This window comes from Rhinichthys klamathensis, unplaced genomic scaffold (genome assembly GCF_029890125.1).
Source record: "Rhinichthys klamathensis goyatoka isolate OS25496 unplaced genomic scaffold, OSU_Roscu_1.1 h1tg000191l_1, whole genome shotgun sequence".
Taxonomy (NCBI): Eukaryota; Metazoa; Chordata; class Actinopteri; order Cypriniformes; family Leuciscidae; genus Rhinichthys; species Rhinichthys klamathensis.
Genome location: NW_026606717.1, coordinates 1,270,351 through 1,295,441, shown reverse-complemented (window position 1 = coordinate 1,295,441; position 25,091 = coordinate 1,270,351). Strand labels below are relative to the sequence as shown.

General features: G+C 37.3%; 1 protein-coding gene across 9 annotated transcripts in view; it reads left to right on the top strand.

Moving 5' to 3' along the window:
- Window positions 1–24,450, top strand: part of nrg2a (neuregulin 2a) — a 94,899-nt gene extending 70,449 nt beyond the window's left edge. For 3 of the 9 annotated variants that reach the window (XM_056262019.1, XM_056262018.1, XM_056262014.1), the window contains 7 exons: window positions 6,598–6,656; window positions 10,946–10,969; window positions 14,290–14,392; window positions 15,419–15,554; window positions 15,649–15,776; window positions 18,229–18,453; window positions 23,312–24,450. In XM_056262019.1, the coding sequence (XP_056117994.1) occupies window positions 6,598–6,656; window positions 10,946–10,969; window positions 14,290–14,392; window positions 15,419–15,554; window positions 15,649–15,776; window positions 18,229–18,453; window positions 23,312–23,963 (1,327 nt within the window). In that variant the 3' untranslated portion in view covers window positions 23,964–24,450. Of the gene's footprint in view, window positions 1–6,164; window positions 6,242–6,597; window positions 6,657–10,945; window positions 10,970–14,289; window positions 14,393–15,418; window positions 15,555–15,648; window positions 15,777–18,228; window positions 18,454–23,311 lie in introns of all 9 variants that reach the window. The other 6 variants (XM_056262012.1, XM_056262013.1, XM_056262015.1 and 3 more) reach the window with 6 other exon arrangements.
- The last annotated feature ends 641 nt before the right edge of the window (window positions 24,451–25,091 follow it).

The window sequence follows — 25,091 nt, the reverse complement described above, 5'->3', positions numbered from 1 at the left end:
AGCCGAGACTCTTCTTTATGTGTACAGATGTGACGTAATGACGCAAAGACATGCTCGAATCTCCCGTGGAAATCCACCAGTACCACTGGAATTAAAAACATTATTACAAGCTTACCGTTTTGAATCGAGCTAAGGCAAGCAGAGAGTTTTAAACACTGGCTGGTTATGTATTTTCTCAAATATGTATTTTGGATCATTTTTAACCCCAAAAAAACTACGGACTGCAGCTTTAATTTAGGATATATATCACTTGTATTTAATCTTTTTTTTTTTTGCTAGAAAAATACACAATCAGGGTTTTAAACGGCATTTTTCATGTCCCAAATTTTGTTAATCGATAAAACCTCATATAAAATGAACAGAAAATAAAACCACTTATAAAATATTTAGTTTGACCTCCTGAGGTTGACGATCAACAAGTTAAGTGCCTCCTTTCACTGACCATTTGTTGAAAAAAACGCAAACTTCATTTTTTTAAGAGCTTCAGGCACTTTTGTGTACTCTGTTCGTGGAAAGAGCCATTAAACTTTCCAAATATTAGTGCATGAAAACAGCTGCATCGAAAGTGTTTTTTTTTTTTTATAACAGCAGTTCTTTTCGTCAGACCAGATGCTGCATCCTTCATTATGTAACACAATGAAGATCAAGAGATCAGGCTTCATTTCCATGAGAATGTCGTTTAGGTATGACGTGTGCAGGAAAAATTCTACATTATTTTAATTAATTCTGACAAATTCGCCGGCAGGATAGAAATGATGCAAAGCCTTCTGGGTCAGAACGGACTTCTTTAGGCAGTGCTGGTCCTCTCATTTTACAGAGTTACAGTGACCTGATCGAAGGCAACAGGACGCAGAAGAAAGACCCCCTTTGCTCTTCTTGTTTTTTTTTTCTCTCTCAGCGCTTTAGTGCAAAGACCTTCTCATGAATACGGCAGCGTTACCCAGTGAAACTTCAGCTACAGCCTTCAGCTATTTGACTGAATAGTTAAAGAAAACTGATTAGCAGAATGACAAAACATAAAGATTCAGTAAATAAATATTCTATGTAAGTACAGTTGCATTTTAGCTTTTGATGATTTGATTGATATTTCTGTGTAATTTGCCAGTGGTGCTGGTTAGAGACTGATGTGTGTTTAAAACAGGATTAGATGATGTTATAACTAGCAGACTGAGGGAGCTATGTTTAGGGTTTAGGTTTTTAGTCTGCAGTGATCTCTATTACAGTGTATTCCACTGTAAGTGTGAATATGGGTTGTTCATTTTGGGTGTGTTCACACTTGTCAGGTTTGGTTGGATTAAAACGAACTCTGGTGTGATTGCTCTGTTAGTGTGGTTCATTTGAATAAGTGTGAACGCTGCCATCTGAAACCTGGTGCGCTCCAAATAAGCGAAAAGATGGGTCTCAAGTCCACTTCCAAACCAACTTATGGTGCGATGTGACTGAAATATGAACGCAACATGGACCAAAGACATCTAAACAAACCAAAAACAGGATGTGATGGCATGGACATACCTGAAGCATACCTGTTTTTTTTCTGGCCATTTGAACTATGTTGCCCATTGCAGTTCGGTACGGGCGTCAGAACTAGCGTCTCTTGCAGCAGATTTTCGTTTTTGTGCAACAGAGGAATTCCTGCTGGTGTTTTGACTCCTTTTCACAATTTATAAGCGTTTCTGAGTTCTCAGCTGGTGAAAATACCATCATATGTATGAATATACAACAAGCGTATTTAGCTCTGCACACCGCATTGTTCTGGATGTTCGGTAAGTCCAGTCGCAAAATATACATCATAAAAGCAGATTTTTTGGCTCTTTGGTCTTAAATATGACAGTGTGAACGCTAAGCGAACCAGGGCTAAACGTATTTATTTTCTGGTCCATACCAAAAGAACCAGGAGAACCGAACTACAAGTGTGGACACACCATTAAATAACTCTTTCTTCCTGATCTGTCTCTTAAGAATTGCGTTCATTGCTCTAATTCAGATCTTACCCCATTATTAACTATATCTTTTTCACATTTTCAATTTGTGAAACCTTGTTGAAAATGTTTAAACATCCTTAAAACAAGATTTATAGATTTTGTCCTTGAGAAGCAAAATAGTTTAAGACTTTGTCTTTTTAATCCAAATCTACAGTACCTGTCAAAAATATTTTTGGAACATTACAATTGATGTACAGTATTTGAAAGAAGTCTCTCTTATGCTCACCAAGACTGCATTTATTTAATCAGAAAATACAGTTAAAACAGTAAGGTTGTGAAATATTACTGGACTTTAAAATGAATGTTTTCTATTTTAATGTATTTTAAAATGTAATTTATTCCTGTGAATTTTCAGCATCATTACTCCAGTCTTCAGTGTCACATGATCCTTCAGAAATCATTCTAATATGCTGATTTGCTGCTTATTATTATTATCAATGTTGAAAACAGTTGTGCTACTTAACATTGTATATGTGTGTATTCAAATAATTTATCTTGAATTATGTTTATTTTTCTCAAACCATTAGGATTTGTTTTCTTGTTCTACACACAAACCTCGACTCCTTAAATGTTGTGGTTAAAACTGGACCATAAATAAACCATATTCAAGATATACTTCATTATTATCTTACACAATTTTGCTTATCAAGTAAATTCATCTTGTTTTATGGAATTTAGCTAAAAGAAATACTAAATAATACTGATAATGTAAATGCATGGGTGTCTTTTGAATATACAAATGATGCAATAACTGGACGGTTGTGTACTTCCCAGTGTGGTAATGGTTCAGCTTCAGTACATGTGCTGCGTTGTGCGATATATATATATATATATATGTGGTTATATATGGTTTGGCCACCTGGAACTGGATTCTTGGAACTGGTATCTGTGTCCCTGACGTCTAGGCTTGTTTGGAATATCATGATGTTTATCTTCTTCAGGTTTACTTCTACAGCCCAGTTCTGGCAAAAAAAAAATCTACCGCCTTTGTAGATTTTCACTAAACGGGAGTTTTTCGGCTCCCACTGCCAGGGAGAGAGGGAATGAAAAATGCATATACAAAACTGAGGAGGGGCACTCGGGGTTGAGGCGGAGGTTAAGTAGGGGAAAAAACTAGAGGAAAGAGACAAAATATGAAGTAAAAAAAAAATGATGCAACGATCTACAAGAAATAAAGCGTCAGGGAGAATAGAGCAGGTGTTTCTGACTGTACCAATCATTAGTTCGGATACACCTACACCAATATTTTATTATCTTTATTTTATTTATTTAATTTTTATTATACAAATTTCCGCCACAAAAAATAAAGGTAATTTTGACTTTATCTCACAATTAAAATTTTTTTTCTCTCTATTGCAAGTTTACATTTTCTCAGAATTGCGTGATATAAACTCACAATTGCAAGACATAAAGTCAGAATTGGCGTAATATAAATAATGTGAGTTTATAATATATCCCCCAATTCGGACTTTTTTTCTGGTAATTGCAAGTGTATATCACGCATATAACGGGATATAAACTCGCAATTGCAAGAAAAAAACGTCAGAATTTTTAGATAAAAAGTCGCAATTATCCGTAAAAAAAATAAAAAAATAATAAAAAAAAAAATTATTCCGTCGCGGAAACAAGATTCCAAAAATAATAAATACATTATTGACAAATAAAAATTTATATTAATAATAATAATAAGTATTAAGTAATAATCAATGCATCTTGCAATAGTTTTCAAATTTTGAATATACATAATATTATTAATAGTAATGATGAATATAAATAATAATGCCAATGCGTCCTGAGATGCTTTTTTTATGTTTAGAGAGAAAAAAGTTTGTGCGAAAGTTTAGCCGCTTTTCTTACATGAATGAAAGTTGATCTAATTTATTTCAGTTTTTTATTGTAAAACATTTGATTTTGTAAAGAAACAATTCATAATTTATCACTAGTTTTTTTGGTGTATCAAATCTAAATTTCAACCAACCTGAAAATATCACCACATTGACCAGTCTTACTCTGTACGCTTTATGCTAACAATGAACATTGAACAGACAGACGTAATCGAATCTGTTCTTCATATGGAGAAAGGAATGAATGGAGTTGAGGAGTTAAAAATCCCAGAGGACCTCTCCAGACTGAGAGGCACACTTGTGCACACACGTCGGTCGGTCTCTCTGGCACTCTCCAGCAGGATAACATTGTTTCCACGACCTTTGACCCCCAAAGCGGCGTACATGTTACTTAAAGCATGTCTGCGCTCCGGTGCATACCCCAACTTCTCTCCCTCCTGCATTCCCCTAAAGACTACAACATCTTACGATCTCTCACCATCTCTCTGTTATTCCCAGGGTCTCCGTCGTTAAAACTGCAGTGTTTTACCGCGTGCCAGGCAGTGACATGGTTCTGTAGCAGCACAGTGAAGAGATTACGGCCTGAACCTCGGCTCATTTTACACTCTATAAACTTCGTGTGTGTGCTGCATGTATAGTGTCACGCGTAATGCCTCACATCCTACTTCAAAAGGGCTTTTTTAACTTTTTTAACAGGGGCCTTGTGTGTATGCGTACCCGCTAAGTGCTGCTTTAAGCATAAATCTCTTTAAATTGTAATAGATTTAAGCTTAAAGCAAGAAAAAACGATTTGCCAGCAGGGTACAAAGTCATATTCTCTGAAAACAAGTCTTTAATGCTTCCCAAGTAAATGGACATGTTTTGAGGATGCTGAGATTTTACTGGAAAACGAATCATTTTGAGCCTCTGGCGGGGCAGCGTGGGATGTGCAGGGAGACGGGCGGCGTTCAGAAGATGAGCTGGTGACGGAAGATAACACTCGCGCACGATTTCTGTTTGTCCTGAAAATTGAAGGTGGCCACTCATCAGTGATTGATCGCTGACTAGAGCAGTTTACTGAGTTAGAGGAATTAACACTGTGAAAACATTACCCTCATATCGCTCATTGCGCACTGATGAGGCATAATCTGTTTACTGGAATGACATGAATAAGCATAATTGGCCAATCAAACTCATGAATGAGAGCCATGTCATAATCAGGCGACCATATTAGAGATGTGCTGCTTATAGGCTCAGAGACAGCTTAAGATGTTGGTGTTTGCTGAATGTTTTCCAGAGAACAAGATACATTTCTTGAGAAAGTTGTGTAATAATTTTAAAAAGAGATTAGCTTTCAATGAATATATCTTTAATCAAAATTAGTTAAATATGTTGAATTACATTTTGTTTATCACTTCAATGTTTTTTTTTATTTATGCTTGCAAAGACAAATAACTTGTTTTCAGAGAATATATCTTAGCAAACTGTTCAAAGGTTTGTGGTCAGTTAAATTACTTAAAAAAATTAAGAAATTAATACTTTTATTCATTATTGATTAAAAGTGACAGCAAAAAAATATGGTTGGTTTAACTTAGAAAAGTAAGTTACCTAGTTGCCTTAATTTTGAGTTCATTGAAATTAAAAAATGGAGGTAAAACAATGAATGAGATTGGTTTAATAACAACATAAACTCAAACACATTATGTTATCTGAACCACAATAATTATCTAAGTTGATTTGACAAAAAAAAAAAAATTGTATAATAACAAATCATGAAAATATGTTTTACAGTGTAAAGACTTTGAGATTATTAAAAAAAAAAAATTCTATGTCAAATAAATGTTGTTCTTTCGAACTTTCTATTGAAAAGAAAAATGTATCATGGTTTCCAAAGAAAATTCACTTTTGCTTTCTCAGTAAATCATACATTTTGAAATATATTCAAATAAGGCAGTCATTTTAAATTGGACATTTTAAATAGTGTTTACTATACATTTTTTACACAATTGTACTGTACAAAGACATGCTACCTAGGTGACTTCTTTAAAAAAACATTTAACATCAAACTATTTAACAACATTTTTAACAAAAACTAATAGTGTAAATTCAAGATAAATTCTCTGAAAAACTAAATCTTAAAATATTATACTGTAAAATCATCTTATTTTAAGAATGGTTGATAGATACTTAGAAAACAAGACTCAATTCATTCACAAAGTGTTCTTCTTAAACAAATGATCGCTGGATAATCGGCTGACCATCCGATGTTTGTGTGGATGTGTTTCTGACATCGCTGTGTATAATATCCTCTGTGTGTGTTTGGTGTATATCTGTATTTCATCACCTCTCCTTCCCCCAGATGTCCGGATGGATACTTCGGCCAGCGGTGCTTGCAGACAGAGCCCAAGCGGTTATACATGCCCAAACCTAATAAAAGTATGTTGACTTGAGATGCACAGCAGCAAACAGAGGACCGGCTGTCACTGGGTTACCACTGTTGTCTCTCCTTTACCTCCTTCCGCCTCCCAAGGCTTGCTGGCTTAAGTCTGTCCTGAAATAGACACAGTGGTTCCTCCAGTGGGATCCTCTGCTTCTGCTGTACATAATTGTGCTATTGTCCTAATGTTCTCTCTGCTTTCTTTTCCCCTCTCTCTCTCTCTCTCTCTCTTGCTTTCACCCTTTCCTTTTTATCTTGCATTTTTTCTGTCTGCTCGACACTCTCCAACCCCCCCTCCCCCCCTCTCTCTCTCTCTCTCTCTCTCTCTCTCTATGGTTTTGTCTCTTTTCATCAGGTGTCCAAATGACTTTACTGGTGATCGCTGTCAAACCTACGTTATGGCCAGTTTCTACCGTATGTCCATTTCTTCTTCTGTCTGTCTGTCCGGTTTGCATGCTAAACCGGAGATGTGGAATGTGGTTCTGTAATGGTTATTAATCTACTTCCTGTTCTAACAAATCCATTTTTTTTATTTTTTTTTACAATTATTGAGTTTTATTTGGTCCAGTGTCTCATTTACCCCCTGCATCACTGGTTAATTGATTCTACATTACATTACCTCTTAACATGATCAATGATGCATGTTTTCAGTTATGATGCATGTTCTTTAATAAATTGAACCGTAATCATAATGGCAATAAAACACCACCAAGATGCTGCATCATTCCTTAACATATACGACAGAAATATAGTTGCTGTCAATTTACTAACCATAAACACATGCTATAGAAGATGTCACAAACATGTGACTGGTCAGCTAATAATTTAGATATAAAAATGCACAATAGCTATTACGAAATGACTTTTTTTTTATAAAATGTCCATAACAAAAAATAAACCTTCATATTAACACAATATATCAGTGCCATGTTGGTTATGTATGTTTTATTTATCAGTATCTGTTAATATTGGATTAGATTTAGATTACATTTACAATTCAATCTTTAAAAGCACTAATAATTGAAATGTTCATTAGTAAAGCTTAAAATGAATATCCATTTGTCATTCTGTGCATTATAACATTGTGACCCCTTCACAACATGTAGAATTAAAATGATCAATTTTAGTTTTTAGTGTTTAATAATTTATCGGCCAAAACATATAAATAGTTATCGGCCATCATTTTTATATTAATGCATCACTAGTTCCTATGGTCCAAACAGTGGAGCATAAGGCTAGCAACGGCAAGATCTTGGGTTTGATTCTCAGGGAATATATGAACGGTCAATCCTTGAATGCAATAAAATGCATAAAGCATCTTTCAAATGCATAAATGCAAAAAAATTGTATAGTAAATGTATTTCAAATTATTATTGAGTCTGCAATTTCATAATTGCATAGATTTAGTACCGTAATATGCTGCCATCATTAGTTCAAAGTTAAAAAAGATATATATATTTTGAGTTTATAGACAGATTGTTGTAGTAATTTGTATATAATGCATCGTTCTGTAGTTTCACAAGCGAGTGCGGTGTAAAACGAGCGGCTTGCAAAGTACAGCCATTGTTTCCCTCGAACAATCCTGTCACAAATCCCCTCACAGTTCAAAAATCCACCCCTTAATTATGCTGTGAAATTAAACAGCTCCACTGCCCCGAGGAGACGCATTTTAACCGTATAAGGCTACACCTCGGCGTCTCCACCGCACATGCCCATCAACTACAGAATAACACCTAGATTAGAGGGAGGCGCAGGGATCACTACACCTGACAGCTCATGCCTGTGAGCTATTGAGTCCGCATAGTGTGTATAATCAGGCCTTTGTGCTCTCGATGGTGTTGCTCTGCTGCCTCTGTTTACATTTTACCATGACCTTAAATCTCAACATATATTTAGTCGCTTTTAAAAAGACAGGAAGTACAGCATGAAAGATTGATGTTAACAAAATGAACCGCAGATGGAATGCCTACAAAGTTGCATGTAGAACGGAATAGATTTCCACACCATATAAAAAGGAATCGGTTATGACGTGTACACAAAGTGGTGCAAAACAAGAAAAATGATCATTTGACACATGCTCTACCTGTGTCATGTAATGTCAGGTCATGATTTATCAACCTATATCAGGAAAGCGCTCGGATCTTTGCGCGTGTGGATTGTTATAGCTTTAAAAACAGTCAACAACCAGGCTTCCTTTCCGTACTTTGTAGCGCTGTTCAATTTGGGAGGTCTGGAAATGGTTGTCTGTCAACATCAGATGTTGAAACAGTGCAGGTATTGAGGCTTTTAGACCGGAGGAAATGGATAGAGCATAAATGTAGCACAATAGGTGCGTGTACATACAAGCAGAGTGAGGGAAAAAAATGGCTTTGGCACCAGGGAGCATGGGTAGAAGAGAGAAATGAAGGTGTTTCCCATCGCAGAGAACATCTGACAAAATGTCATTTCTATTCATGTAACGCCCAGCTGTAATTTTCAGGTTGGAGGTCGTGCACGAGGGCAGACGTGTCCTCAAAGCTGTCCTCCCTGAGAGAAAGTGATTTTCTGTCACTTTCTGTTCAACTCGCTGTTGAGAGAATTGTTATCGCTCTACCAATTAGAGTTATAGAGAACTAAAATATTCTCTGGCAGAAGCACTGCAACAGCCCAGGGGATTTTAGACTATAGGATCCCTGAGAAATTTGACAGAATATATCTATTTATTTATTTTTTAAATAAAATGTTTGGGTTTTTTTGTCTTTTTTTTTTTATTTACTCTGGAATAGTTCACCAAAAATATAAAACTGACTCACTCTCATGAAATTCTAACACAAAAGAATAGATTTTAAAGAATGTCCAAGCTACTTTTTTTTTTTTTACCATACTAGCAAAGTGAATGGGCAGATGAGTTCCATAAATAATTTTTTTTTTTTTTTTTTTTTAAAGTGTAAATGGGTCTTTATATATAAGGCATCTGGAATAATAATAATTTTGTTCTCTTTGTTTTGGTTTTTGTTTCTTTTTTATTTTATAATGCAAAAAAAAAAAAGCGTATCTCTACCTGACGATCGCTTAGGCATCTGTTCCACCTCTATCAAGCCTGTGAAAGTATGTTGTCATGACAACAGTGGGAATTTCCTGCAGCTAATATTAGGCATGTTAGCTGCCCAGAAAAGTGCTCATCGCTCATCCATTAATTCAAATAATCGAATTATCTTGATCCCAGGGGCCCTTTGTGTAAGAACATATTTTGATGCCATTATCAGCTACAGTACACCACCAGTTATGACACGCAGACTTCCCCAATTAAAACCACGATGACTGCATTTGTGTCTTGTGTTCTATAATCTATGCAATCAATCCAGACTGCAGATAATATAAAATATAGCTGCACGACTCTGGATAAATTGAGAATCACGTTTTTTTTTGGTTTCAAAAAGCGATCGCGATTCACCCATAATTCTGAAAAAGCAACAAAAAAAGCATGTAATTTACTAGCGGTTCTGACAAATTGTTTAAAAAAAAAGTTGAATGAATGATTCAACGACTCACTCATAAACGCATCACTTGTTTCATTACTAGATTAATCAGCGTTTTTGAACAAATCTCTTGAATGAGCTGTAATGAATGATTCATTGACAAATAGATTTTTTAACCATCATTTGTCGCCACCTACTGGTGTAACGATGTAATCAATGCAATCGTTATTTAAGTGCCAAATTACTTTTTTTTTTATCTCTATGGTAGACGTGTTTATATCCGAACTACAAACTTTTATCCCAGTAAGTTAACACAGAAATAATGATACTGTGTTTCAAATGACAACTTCTCTCTCTGGCTCAGCAGCAGCGCCAACCAGATCTGAATATTCACTGTGATCGAAAGGTTTAATAACCACAGGAGAATCGTTTTCATTTAGGAATGAGATCACATGGGTGTGGGTTTGAATCGATCTTTTAACGATTAATCACGCAGCTCTTATATAAAAACACCTAAATTGATTTGTCTAGCCATGATATTTGTTGCACAGCGCATGTTTTACTAATATAACATCCCAAAGTGCAAATAGCATCTTGTCATTAACAATTAACATAAACAAACATGCATCAAATTGTTTTTTTATGAATAATATCAGCTGTCTGTGTGCCCCACAGGTAAGACCCATCAGAGATATTTGAATTGTGAAACTTAATGAGCACTTGAATGTATATCCGTTTACTTGCATTCCTGCATACTTGCTGTATAACAATAATTACATTAATGATAGAGATGAAATAACACCCCTAAAATAACATAAATTAAAGTGTCTAACAATGCGCCCTGACATTACCCCACAATGACATGAATTCATAAAATAAAATCTACTAACCTAGCTGCTCGTTTCAAAATCTCAGATCCTAATCCATGCAATAAATACCGAAATAAACTACTAGTTTGATGATTTTGATAATAATCCTTCTTTATTATTTTCTCTTACCCATTAATCCAGATCTGTTTTCAAGAAACCCATTCATATGTGCTCTAACCTGCATTATCTAACCACTTATACTTTTTCACATTATAGTATCTGCATGATGTGTCTTGATATGACTTTCATTATGCCAATATGTGTTCCTGTGTATGGTGGGATATCTATCTCCTAAATCTTGTTCTTGTTTTTCCTCTCTGTCTCTCTCTCTCTGTTTTTGTTTTTGCTCTTCGTTATCAACTCTTTGCACTGGCAGAATCTCTTGGGATTGAATTTATGGGTATGGACCAATCCTTCATTCCGTTTTCCAGATTGAACTGTGTAGCTCTCATTCCATTTGACACACCTCCATAGCCTCTCTCTAATGGACTCTAAAGCAAATGAACAAATTGATTAAGAAATAAATCTGTCAATCAGCCGTTGCTCTGTATAGTAGCTCCTCTTTCCAAGAGTTAGCATGGGGATCATTATCTGCAGCCCTCGTCTCGTCACAGAAGGATTTTAAGGCTTTGTTCAGACAGGCAGAAAAAATCCAAATCTCATCCGTTTAGTAAAAAAACAACATGAATCTGATGTTTATAAACATCCATATATGATCTAAAATCTGATTTTTGGAGAAAAAAATTTGAGTCTGAACGATACCAGAGTTCAAATGTCTATATTTTTCTGTCTTTCGTGACATGACGCACATGTAACATCATACAAAGTGCACAATATTGAGTTTAGTCATGTTCAAGATGTTCATTTTTATTCTTTCCTCATATAGTAAACTATGTGGCATTCATTATACAGGAATGAGTGAACAAATAAGTGATTTCGGGCGCATCAAATGCCTGACATTATACTCTTAATTGTTTTAAAGGAAAGTCTTTGGCAACCAATGCACATATAGATGATATTAACTATCACTATTTGAACAAATGGATCCAATTTTATCCCTTAAAAAAAATTCCAAAAGATCAGATTCGATAACTAAATTGGATTTGTGTGCAATGTGAACAAAGCCTAAGAAGTTTCAGTCCGCTCACTCTTTTAAAATTAGCCGTAAATTTTCTATCAGCCCAAGAAACGTTGCCAAAAAGTTTTACTGTGAGCATTTAACAGTGTGCGTAGTTAGTTCAAGTTTTACGTAGGACTTTTGACAACCATATATTTTGTTGAATTGGTTGGAACGACATAAAGAGTCGGCAAATGAGTCAGTTTTTTGTAATCAGCTTGAAGATGTACACAGATTTCTTCAAGTGTATGCAACTAGTCTCAGGTTCTTAAGGAGTGAGCATTATGCGGGGGTGATTTGTGTAAACCTCTGTCAGTTTACACACCAACCTTGTATTTACTGAACAGTAAACATAACAAGTGTGTAGCTTCAAGTAAATTTATGTGCACTGGAGTAGTACTAACATTGAATCGAATTATGTTATACCTTGAAAGCCTTGGCTCACGTTGAAGAGTTCATTTTCCCTTACGCACGCACTTTCAGGATTTCCAGCGAACTCTTTGGGTTTCCCACTTGACACTACAAAAAAACATCAATAAAATTATGTAACATTAAGACTTTCAGAGAATATAATTTAGTAATTGTATTATAGATGGATGGATGGATGGATGGATGCTATAATTTCTCCAGATGGTCTTTTATTGCCCAGTTGATCATGCTGACTTGACCTTCAACACAATATGGATGAGTGCTGCAGATAAGAGTCCCCTTTCTCAAACAAAATAGTTCCTTTACTTTCATTGTCTCCCCTTATTCTAATCTAAGTTCTTCTCCCTGTTCCATCTGGCCTCTTTCCCGTTGTCTTTGCTGAATTATTTTTTCCCCTTTTACTTCTATCCTTGCACGCTACTTTACCATTCTTCTGCTTCACCAGTGTGATTTCTGCATCTGTATTTGATGAGGGTTCAAATGAAATGCAGTTTCTTTTTTGTTTTCTGTTCTTAATTTTATCAGGCTTGGACAAACTGAATCCCAGTGCCCTAGCATGCCAAACTGCATTAGTACCATAATTAGGTTGTTTATATGACCTCTCCCAATCGTCTGTTCTTTGCTTACAAAAACAGCCTCTGTTTTTCCATGAAAATGATCCATTTTATGGTACGTGTAAACTAGGCCCTCTAGGAAGTCACGTTGTGTGCTTAAATCACATACTCAGCTCTGTTCCTACTAGCACAGATGAGGCCCTTCAGAAATAATGTCCTCCTCCTCGCTCTGAGCGAACGACAGCTGGATTATTTCATTATTGATTATGAAATATTTCTCCCCTAACTAGCCCCCATCCCTCTCGGACACACATTCTCTTCCTTTTGGAATGTCTGTGAGACCAAACCAAGGCCCATTTCCAAGGGAAAAGCAGAAGGCTGTGGTTTGATATTTGAAAAACATGTCCTTTTAAATTGTACCAAACATTCAGTGTGTTTTATAAGAAGTTATGCTCGATCTACAGCATGTGTGGCATAATGTTGATTACCACCAAAAATAATCCATCCCTTGTTTTCCAAAAAAAAAAGAAGAAAAAAAAGAAGGTTGCTGTGTGGCACTTACAATGGAAGTAAATGGGGAGGATTTAAAAGCAGAAATTAAAGGCTTACATTAATTCTTTAGTTAAAACGTAAATGTATTATTTGAGCTGTGAAACTGTTTAAATCATTTCTGCAGTCAGATAATGGATTATGGCATGTTATCATGGCAACAAAGTTTACATAGAAATGGTTTAGTAATTCATGAAATCAAAATCATGTTAATGTTTTGATCATGGGACCATGCTATTGAAAGAGTGAATATTTTAATGTTCAAAAAATGTAATAAACCCCATTCCGTTATTTTGCGAATGTCCTCATTGTAGAGATTTTTGCCTTTTTTTTTAAAGAAAAGGAAGATTTTTTTTTTGTGCTAATCAACATTATACCACAAATGCTGTCTAATAAGCTTAACTTGCACTGTATCCAAAATATGCCTTTGAAAGCTTGCTAAGAATCCATGCTTTGACTGGTTATGAATACATAAACTATAACTGACCAAGCCAAACAAAGACCCTGATGATTATATCTGTGCCTCCATGCAATCACCTCTTAAACCAATTTGCCCCGTATATTCATCCACATTTCAATTGTCCTCTTGAAATGCGGTTTGAGCTTGTAAATTGAGCTGAATTACGATGCCCCCCAGTGGAGGAAGGCATCCATGGACTCTCAGAGATCATCAGTGCCCATTGGGAGATTGTTCAGACAGCCCCGTTTCCCTCACGTCCACGATAATGATACGCATTATTCCTCGCGCAAGCAGTTTCCACTGCTGAGCTGGTCCATTAGAGCCCATGTTGAGGCCTGAGCCTCGTTCCCATCCCAAGATTAATCCTCATATCCACGCAGTTAATGAGAGCGTACGGGATCTGAGTCATGCTAAATGCCCGATAGGAAGAACATGTTAATCCGGGCTGTACATGATATATCTCAGACACTATGAAATGAAAGAGGACCGCCGCCGCAGTAGGGACTGTTTACGAGAGAGTTTAGAACCAGTTGTAGTTTTAAACGAGACTGATAGTTGTTCTCTGGTTTTGTTGTGTGTGTGTGTGTGTGTGTGTGTGTGTGTGTGCGCAGAGGCAGAGGAGCTCTATCAGAAGAGAGTCCTGACAATCACCGGCATCTGTGTGGCTCTTTTGGTGGTGGGCATAGTCTGTGTGGTGGCCTACTGCAAAACCAAGTAAGTATGAGTCGATTTAAACTTAGTTTAGAAATTAAATGATATATCTTTTACTGTAGCAGTAAAAAGGTGTACTCAAAAAGATGGGGTTTTTTTTTTCAAAATGTATCCATTTCAGTTGTATGACAAATTTCTATCAGCACTGAAATCCCTCGAAAACGAGATGATACATCTCAAGGGGTTTATCCTAATAATAAACCAATTTGAACACAAATCACATATTATTCAAGTACTTTATTAAAATCGATTAAAAGTATAGTCGGTAACATGCTCTCCAAGGTTGCATTTATTTGATGCAAAAAAAAAGGTAAAAACAGTAATATTGTGAAACTATAACGATGTGATGCTGACATTTTCAGCATCATTCCTCCAGTCTTCAGTGTCACATGATCCTTCAGAAATTATTATAATATGCTGATTTGCTGCTCAACAAACATTTCTTATTATTATCAAGCTTGAAAACGTATTTTTGTGGAAACTGCGATGAATAGAAACAGGATTTTTTTGATAAATATAAAGTTCAAAAGAACATCAATTATTTTAAAACAGACATTTTTGTACAATGTCTTTACTGACATTTAAAATCAATTTAATGCATCCTATTAAACTATTCATTCACTGACCGCAATTTTTTTTTTTACCGTATTGTATTAAAGTAAAATAAGGTTTGGTAAATGGTAAAACAACATTTGCTTTGGCATTAATTGAACTAATGTTTATAGAAAATTAAACATATTTAAGTAAATGTATTTTACATTACATTATAAAATATCAGTTCAAGTGGAATGTATTTTAAAGAAAGACAGCATTTTTGAAACTTCATTTGAAAAAATCATTTGTTTGCAGATGGCAATTGGTTTAATATTTCGCCATACAGTAAATAAATAAATAAATAGAACTTCACTTAAAATCAGCATTAAATCTAGCAGCGGCGTTGAGCGTTAGTTCCGTAGTGAGCTTTTAAGTGTGACGTAATGGTTGTGATTCTGGGCCGATGTCTGAGAGAGTGACACTGCCTCACTGTAGCCTCCCCCCCAGGAAACAGAGGAAGAAGATGCACAATCACCTGAGGCAGAACCTTTATGTGGATCATCCCAACCGAAACCTGGCCAACGGACCCAATCACCCAGGCCCAGGCCCTGAGGAGATACCCATGGTAGATGTACGTCACTCTTCTTAATAAATGGGATTGGTTGTGATGTAGTATCTTCTGTCGGTAACAAAAGGGCTCTTTTTTTTTTCTTTCTCAATCGCAGTATATCTCCAAAAATGTACCGGCAACTGAGAGGGTCATTAGACACGGAGCAGAGGCACCTTTTCCAGGCAGCCGGCAGTCTTCCAGATCCCACAACTCCTCCACCCGGGCTCATTCCTCCACTCACAGGTACATTCCTGACAACGTGGCATGTGTGACCAGAAATGAGCAGAGGATTTGTGTGTGGATTCATCATAGCCAGGGGTCATGGCCCATGTCATACGTCTGCTTTTATCGCATTCAGCATTTTTCACCCCCTTTATTTTCACCCGCTAGGTGTGGAATCCGAGTCAGGCAGCCATTATTCACCCCTTTTAGAATCAAGTCACAGGTGTGAGTGAGTGAGTGCAGAGAAGCTCAGAGGTTATACACCATGATCACCTCGCAGGGCTTCAAACAGATTCTTACACACATATGGGTTAAACTAGTGGTTCTCGTTTGTTCTGTCATGACAAAAACAACCTTTGTGTGCCCCCCAACATTTTCACTTTCCGTTATCAATCAGCCGTGTTGTTGCAAAATATTGTTGCCAAATGTATACTTCTTGAATAAAGCGGAATTATTTGGAAGATGTTAATTTGTCAAAAAGCAAATTAGCAATATTAGCAATGTTATGGTTTTATTGTGAAAACGACATTTTTAGTTTGTAAATTTTTCAGTTATGCATCGAAAACTGTGCTTTGTCAGTTTTTACTGTTGTGAATAATGAATTGCCTAAAACTTGAAAAAAAAGAATGAAATTATCATCACTGGATATACATTATCTAAAGTTTGTGTTGCCCTTTGCCATAACTTATTCACCACCCTTGCAGTGTTTTCTTTATTAACTGAAACATTTTTGTTCATTGAAATAAAACTTTATTAGTAAATATGAGGTGAAAAACTTTAAGTAAACACAAATTTGAAATGTTGCCTTTAAACTATTAATATATATTAGGGCTGTCAATCGATTAAAATTTTTAATCTAATTAATTACATACTCTGTAATTAATTAATGTAAATTAATCGCATACACAATCTTACAATGTTTACATGGTACAATTTCTGGTAAGCTACGTTTTTATTATTATTGCTTGACACAAATTTCACGATTTCAATATAATTTAATTCTTGTGATTTGATGCAATATTGACTCATTTGGATAAATAGGTACACAAGATAGGCATTCATTTTTCTCAAGAAAAAAAAATCTCACAAAATGCTGTAAAAATAAAGAGAGCCATATCAGCTGGAAGTTTTTTAAAGTTAAAAATAGCTCAAATTAAATATAATGCGTGTTTATTACAAATAACAACTTTGATATAAGTAAAAATATAATACATATGTAATATAGTAGTAGGCTACATAAATTTAGAAAAATACTCTCTATAGCTCTTTTTTTATAGCCAACTAACGTGCTATATGGTCATGAAATGGCTTTCCTGAGGTAACTTAGGCTAAATGTTATGTGACATAATTGTTCTCCAGCTGTTTTATTGACCTCTTTTCGCGGTTGAAAAACACTGATTGATCGAGGAATATACATTTCGGTAAGTTTTAGGCGGCCCTACTTTATCTTTCAACATTGGTCATTCGTGTTTATTTACTATTAGCTAGAGATGATCGGTTCACGTGCCGCTATGGGATCTGTCATGACTCATGTCACATTTACAAGCGCCAAAACGGTATTTATTGTTTGATTTTCGTAATAAAATTGACAGAATCTTAGAGCTAAAATTTTTTTTAAATATCATAAGTAACGTGCTCTGTCTTGTCTGTTTCCGTGTCCTCTCTTTGGTGCGCGATATTTCTGTGCGTGAGAAAATGGTTGTGTGACGTGAGAGCGCGTGAAAAGTTACAACACACACACACACACAAGCGCGCTTTCTCTCAGACACACTCACCGACTCACGCACACACTCCTGGATGCTTTGCATTGATGTGGTACTTTAGAGTTGACGAACTCCGTTTGTTATAAGTAAATGTTCCAAACAATGATCCAAGCAGCGCGTTCTTGTCTCCCTCATTCTTTTTACACGAATGGTGGCTACGGCTAGAACGGCTCCACAAAGGTCAAAACGGATCAATGGATTAATCTGCGTTATTTTTTTTAACGCGTTATTTCTTCTCAGATTAATTAATCGAAATTAACGCGTTATTTTGACAGCCCTAATATATATATATATATATATATATATACATATACATATCAAAATTACTAAAAATTCAACTAAAATTAAAATATAAAAATAAAAGCTAGTCCAAATTTTTTAAATAAAAAATAACAAAATAACACTGATTTGGTGTCGTTCCAAATCATACTTTTTCCAATTCGTATTTTCATCTGTGGAACACCAACGTAGACGAAACATGAGAGGATTGTGACTGACTGTCCTCCTCCAAAAAGCACATATGAGCATGAAAGTAGTTCACATGACTGAGTCGCAATCTGAGTCTTGAAGACAAAGGACATCTAAGAACTAGCCTCCCGTCCCCCCACACTTTGAGAACCACTGGGTTAAGCATCTTGTGCGCTTTTTCTGTCCTGCTTTCTTTCCTTCCCTTTTCTTTCATTCTTTTTCTCTCTTTCTGTCTTTCTCAGACATGAAGGGAGAACGTGGAGTCTGGAGCGAACAGACAGCGTCCTCTCCGACTGTCCTTCCGACATGATGTCGTCCTCAGTGGGGACCAGTAAATGCAACAGTCCTGCGTGCATGGAGGCTCGGGCCAGACGTGCCGCACACTGTGGCTTTACTGAGCCCCACCGGCCGGCCCTGCAGTACGGCGACTCTTTCGACTCGCTTGGGGACTCTCCGCATAGCGACAGGTGCGCAGGAGCACCCCCTCTCTGCAGCCATGGCACCGAGAACCATTTTAGTGTGTGCAGTAAGACTCATCTGCATTTCAGTGCATAGTCTCCTTTACCGCGGGAGATTGGCACGGGTGGCGTGAAAGATTCGATAGCAAATTTCACAGCACGTACCATCGGGGTTTGGGTCGTTTGGAAGGGTTTGGTGTGGTCTAATATAATTTAATTTAATTGAAATAATTTGATAAATGTTGATAAATAAAAGAAAGCTAGTGAGCTAACTATAATAAAAAATTCTAAACAAGAATATATAATATGTGACCCTGGATCACAAAACCAGTCACAAGTAGCACGGTTATATTTGTGGCTATAGCCAACAATACATTGTATGGGGATATTAAGTAAAGATCACGTTCCATGAAGATATTTTGTAAATTTCCAACCGTAAATATTTCAAACATTTATTTTTGTGAGTGAATGCAGCACAACCGCGAACATAAATGGAGAACTTTAAAGGCGATTTCTCAATGTTTCGATTTTTTTGCACCCTCAGATTCCAGATTTTTGAATGGTTGTATCTCGGCCAAATATCCTAAATGTCCTATCCTAATAAACCATACATCAATGGAAAGATTATTTATTCAGTTTTCAGATGATGTATAAATCTCAATGTCAGAAAATTGACCCATGTGACTGGTTTTGTGGTCCAGGGTCATATATATATATATATATATATATATATATGTATATGTATATATGTGTGTATATATGAATATACAAATTTAATATTATATTATATATAATGAAATGTATGTGCATGTGTGTGTGTATATACACTCACCTAAAGGATTATTAGGAACACCTGTTAAATTTCTCATTAATGCAATTATCTAATCAACCAATCACATGGCAGTTGCTTCAATGCATTTAGGGGTGTGGTCCTGGTCAAGACAATCTCCTGAACTCCAAACTGAATGTCAGAATGGGAAAGAAAGGTGATTTAAGCAATTTTGAGCGTGGCATGGTCGTTGGTGCTAGACGGGCCGGTCTGAGTATTTCACAATCTGCTCAGTTACTGGGGTTTTCACACACAACCATTTCTAGGGTTTACAAAGAATGGTGTGAAAAGGGAAAAACATCCAGTATGCGGCAGTCCTGTGGGCGAAAATGCCTTGTTGGTGCTAGAGGTCAGAAGAGAATGGGCCGACTGATTCAAGCTGATAGAAGAGCAACTTTGACTGAAATAACCACTCGTTACAACCGAGGTATGCAGCAAAGCATTTGTGAAGCCACAACACGCACAACCTTGAGGCGGATGGGCTACAACAGCAGAAGACCCCACCGGGTACCACTCATCTCCACTACAAATAGGAAAAAGAGGCTACAATTTGCAAGAGCTCACCAAAATTGGACAGTTGAAGACTAGAAAAATGTTGCCTGGTCTGATGAGTCTCGATTTCTGTTGAGACATTCAGATGTTAGAGTCAGAATTTGGCGTAAACAGAATGAGAACATGGATCCATCATGCCTTGTTACCACTGTGCAGGCTGGTGGTGGTGGTGTAATGGTGTGGGGGATGTTTTCTTGGCACACTTTAGGCCCCTTAGTGCCAATTGGGCATCGTTTAAATGCCACAGCCTACCTGAGCATTGTTTCTGACCATGTCCATCCCTTAATGGCCACCATGTACCCATCCTCTGATGGCTACTTCCAGCAGGATAATGCACCATGTCACAAAGCTCGAATCATTTCAAATTGGTTTCTTGAACATGACAATGAGTTCACTGTACTAAAATAGCCCCCACAGTCACCAGATCTCAACCCAATAGAGCATCTTTGGGATGTGGTGGAACGGGAGCTTCGTGCCCTGGATGTGCATCCCACAAATCTCCATCAACTGCAAGATGCTATCCTATCAATATGGGCCAACATTTCTAAAGAATGCTTTCAGCACCTTGTTGAATCAATGCCACGTAGAATTAAGGCAGTTCTGAAGGCGAAAGGGGGTCAAACACAGTATTAGTATGGTGTTCCTAATAATCCTTTAGGTGAGTGTATATATATATATATATATATATATATAATATTAAAATGTTATATGTGTGTGTGTGTGTGTGTGTGTGTGTGTGTGTGTGTGTGTGTGTGTGTGTGTGTGTGTGTGTGTGTGTGAGTGAGAATATAACATTTTAATATTATATATACACACATACATTTTATTAGCCTATATATAATGTAATATTACAATTGTATATATATATAAACATTTTAATATAAATATTTAAATATGCTATTATACTTTATTACATATATTATATATTGTAATAACCACATTATATATTTTTCTTGTTTAGCATTTTTTATTATAGTTTATTATTTCTATTATATATATATATATATATTCATTTTACATATATAATATAATATACAAAAATAAAAATACATTTTAATTATACATTTTAATTATTATAATGTATATTTATATTTTTTATCATATAAATATATTTTTACAAATATCACATATCAATAAACATCCACATATTTAGTTTCTTGTGCCACTAGCGCATCTGATCAAAACCTCTCCCGATAAGAAAGCTGACCCCTCAAAACTCACTATACAAAATCACACACTGCGTACCATGACGAATATAATAGTAAAATTCATTGCGCAAATCGTGCAGATGCTCTGGCCCAGCTGAGAATGTCAGAGAGGGAGTCAGGGTCAAGCAAAGCTTCGCTGCTCCAGATACGCAGTATTTGTATCAAGGCAGAGAGAATCTAGCCCACGGCCAGCTGTATTTACAGTTATCTCTCGCCTGCGAAACGCCCACACCACCATGTAAGGGCCAAAACAGGAGAATTTATACCGTGAGGGGTTCATTAAGTCAACAAGAGCCGAACAACACATTATCTCAGGGGTGAAACAGGTCTCTGGTGTTCTGCTCTGCACTATTTCCCTCTCTACCTTCTCTCCTCCTCTGCAGCTGACTGAGCTGTTGTGCATACGGCTATCTGCCCTCAGGCTCCGAAAAACTGTGACCGAGCAGCCAGTGTTAATTTATCTGCTCCGGTTTGACTGTGGCCTCCACTCTCAGGGCACGCTCACTTTAACTCACACAGCACAGGCCAAAGGAACAAACGCAGATAGCGACTTTATTTTATTTTTTTCTGTCAAAGGCATCAGGGAAAATTACCCGCTTACATGATTAAGTGTAGCATGATGCACGCTAACGGAAGGGAACTTGTAAGGCAAGCTTTGTCATCCATCTGGTGGCGTGCTGCAGTAACAATGCTTAGCCTAGACTGGGAGGTTTGACGTGGCCTCATTTGTTACTGTAGCACGCATGTCTGCTGTCGTTTGCTATTGAGCTTTCAGCCGCCGAGTCTTAGTGTGCATACTATCATTTTTCTAGTGCCATAGCAAGGTGGGCGTAAATTGATGCAATTCTGCACAAATACAAGACAGGAGCACTGCGAATGAGCAGCTAACACAGAACAGGGATCCCACACCTTTAGATGAGTGAATTGTCCATGTTGTTCACAGTGCAGTAAGAATTCATTTTAGAGAGGTTGCACTCAAAAAGCAATTTCTAGTCAGTATTTAAATAAAAAATATATATTCAGAAATTCCCATCATTTTTTTTTAGGATTTAATGAATTTCATGATTTTTCCAGACCTGAAAATCACAATTTTTAAAAATCTAGGTTTTCAATGACCGTGGGAACTCTGAAAGAGGTTCTCAACCTTGAGGACGCCCACATGGGGTCAGGCACAGGAGATTTCTGTGAAATGCATATAACTTATTTGTGATTTTTAATGTTGTTAGCATACGTTTAATAGTCAACAATTAGACCTACTGTCTATATTATTTTGTGCTTAAAATTTTAAATATTACTTTCTATTGTTTTAACTTTTCGTTCAAATGTACGGAGCCCCGCACACAAGACATCCGGACAAAAATATATGTATATCGTGGCCACAAATTAAGAATTTGTACAAATTACTAAATTGTGTGCATGATTTACATGATTTTTTCCCCGCATGTCATGTGCAGGAATCCATACTACGGTATTAAAAATAAAATATATATAAATTGTTGGCCTATATATTGTGTATACATAACCGTTCAAAAGTTTGAGGTCAGGTTTTTTTTTTATAGAATAGCATATATGCAAAGACTTTTTCATTGTTACAAAAGATTTATATTTCAAGAATCGAAGAATCTTGCAAAAATGTATAATGTCTTCCACAAAAATATTAAGCAGCAAATTGTTTTCAACATTAATAATAATAAATGTTTCTTTAGCACCAAATTAGCATATATTAGAATGATTTCTGAAGGATCATGTGACACTGAAGAATGGAGTAATGATGCTGAAAATTCAGCTTTGCCATCACAGGTATAAATGACATTTTAAAATATATAAAAAATAAATCAAATATCAAATTGTAATAATATTGCTATTTCACTGTATTTTTGATCACATAAATGCAGCCTTAGTGAGCATAAGAGACTTCTTTAAAAAAAAAACTTATATACTGTGTATATTATTTATAGATCCAACTTAGATATACAGCAGAGATAAAATGCCCAGTGAAAAGGCATCTAGTCTTTAGAATGTGATTTGCTATTTGTGAGATCCTAAAGTTTAATTCTGTTTGGGTGAATGTCAGACCTGTTAAAAAAAAGGAAAAAGAGTTCTGGACCCAAAAAGTTGAGAATCCCTGAATCCAACTTCTTTCTCTGTGGTGGGTTCCTTTGCTGTTATCTGTACTTAAAACCATTGACTGATGTCCATATCTGTTCCACACAACCTTCTTTTCTCCCGCTCTTCTTCCTCTCTCTGTCTCTCTCTCCCTGTCCTTCTCTCGCCACAGGTACGTGTCAGCATTGACCACGCCGGCTCACCTGTCTCCCGTGGACTTCCATTACTCACTGCCCCCGCAGGTGCCTACCTTCCAGATCACGTCTCCCAACGCCAGCCACGCCATGTCTCTGCCCCCCGCCGCACACGCTCCCTACCCCCCGGAGGAGGACCAGCCGCTGCTGCGGCGCTACCAGGTGCCACTGCACGAGGCACGGGGCCACGAGCCCTACCGGCAGCAGCAGCGTGGCAGCTACCTGCGGGACAGCACGGGCAGCCTTCCCTCCAGCCCCTACCGGCTGGCTCAGGAGGAAGAGTACGAAAGCACCCAGGAGTACCTCTCCTCCATGGAGCAACCAAAGAGAAGCAGTCGCCGCTGGCGCAGGTCCAGACTCAATGGCCACGTGGCGCCACGTGGCTACCAACCGTCCCGGGACTTGGGCTCACGCACCTGCCTGTCGGACAGTGATTCGGAGGAGGAGGAAGGTGAGAGCACGCCCTTCCTCAGTATGCAGAATATGAACGCCGCCGAGCCCTCCGCCCTCTACAGGCCCGTGCCCGACACACGGACTTCTCACGCCCAGAGCGGGCGGCACGGGCCACGTGCCAACACACAGACCAGACTGACGCACTCGCGCCCCAAACTGGACAATGCACCCCACTAGAGAGACCACCACCTATCCACAAAAAAACCCGATCTACTATAGACATGCACCTATAAGAAATATTTTTATTTTATATAACTGACAGATATTATAAACAAATGAAATATTTATTTTCATTTTAGCAAAAGTTGTCTACTAGTTAACAGCAAAGACTTTTTTTATAGGGAAAACTCTATTTATATGTACATTTTGATTTACAGCATAAAAAAGATGTGCCAATTTTTTCACAACTTAAAAAAAAAAAATAGAGTAATATTGTGGTGCCTTTTGCTGTATGCTGATGCCAGAGGGCCAGTGGAGTTTTTTGTAGCCTTTCTTATACGGACGCCTCATTTTTTATACTCGTTTACTCTTTTGTTGTCTCTTTTTGGCCTTTTTTTCCTTTCCTTTCCTTTCCTTTCAAGGTTGTGTTTTTTGGGAGCTGACCCCCATTTGAACTGTGACATCCCCCCTCCACCGTCATGCAATATAAACCACTCTAACATAAGGTGTATGTTTACATGAATTTGATCCACAGAGATGTGTTTATGATCATGTTGCTTTGCCAACAGGAAATCAATGACAAATGCAACCGGGGGTTCGGAAAAAAGTAGTGTGTGTGTGTGCGTGTGTGTGAATGTGAGCGACCAAAAGCGAGAAGCCTCGGAATGACTGTGGCTCTGAGAAATATGCTGCTGTTGTCCAGAGTTACACATGTGGGCAACTGATGTCGTCTTACAGTTGCACTGCCTTGATTTGCTTTGCATCCCTACAGGGTAAGGTTTGTCACACAGGAGCCTTCTTTTTCCAAAGGGGATTGTGGGTTAAATGTGAGTGGGCCGTGGGCCGGGCTGTCAGTGCTAATAGCTTTTGACAGATAACAAAGAAATAAAGAACATATAGTCTCTCCCACTCAGCCCACTTTCCCGTCACTCAGTCGAGTCGCCCTCATTATCAGCACATCCATCCGGTTAGAGTGGCCAGCGGGAGAGATAGACGGGAGGAATGGAAGGCCTCACAGCGTCTCAGGACTTCATTCCACTCCACATCTTCATCTAGCGCAGGACTGAAGAGAGACTGACACCAGACTGACGGATGCGTCCCCTCCATCGTTTGGTCCTGGTACATTGGGACAGCAAGAGTAAAGGG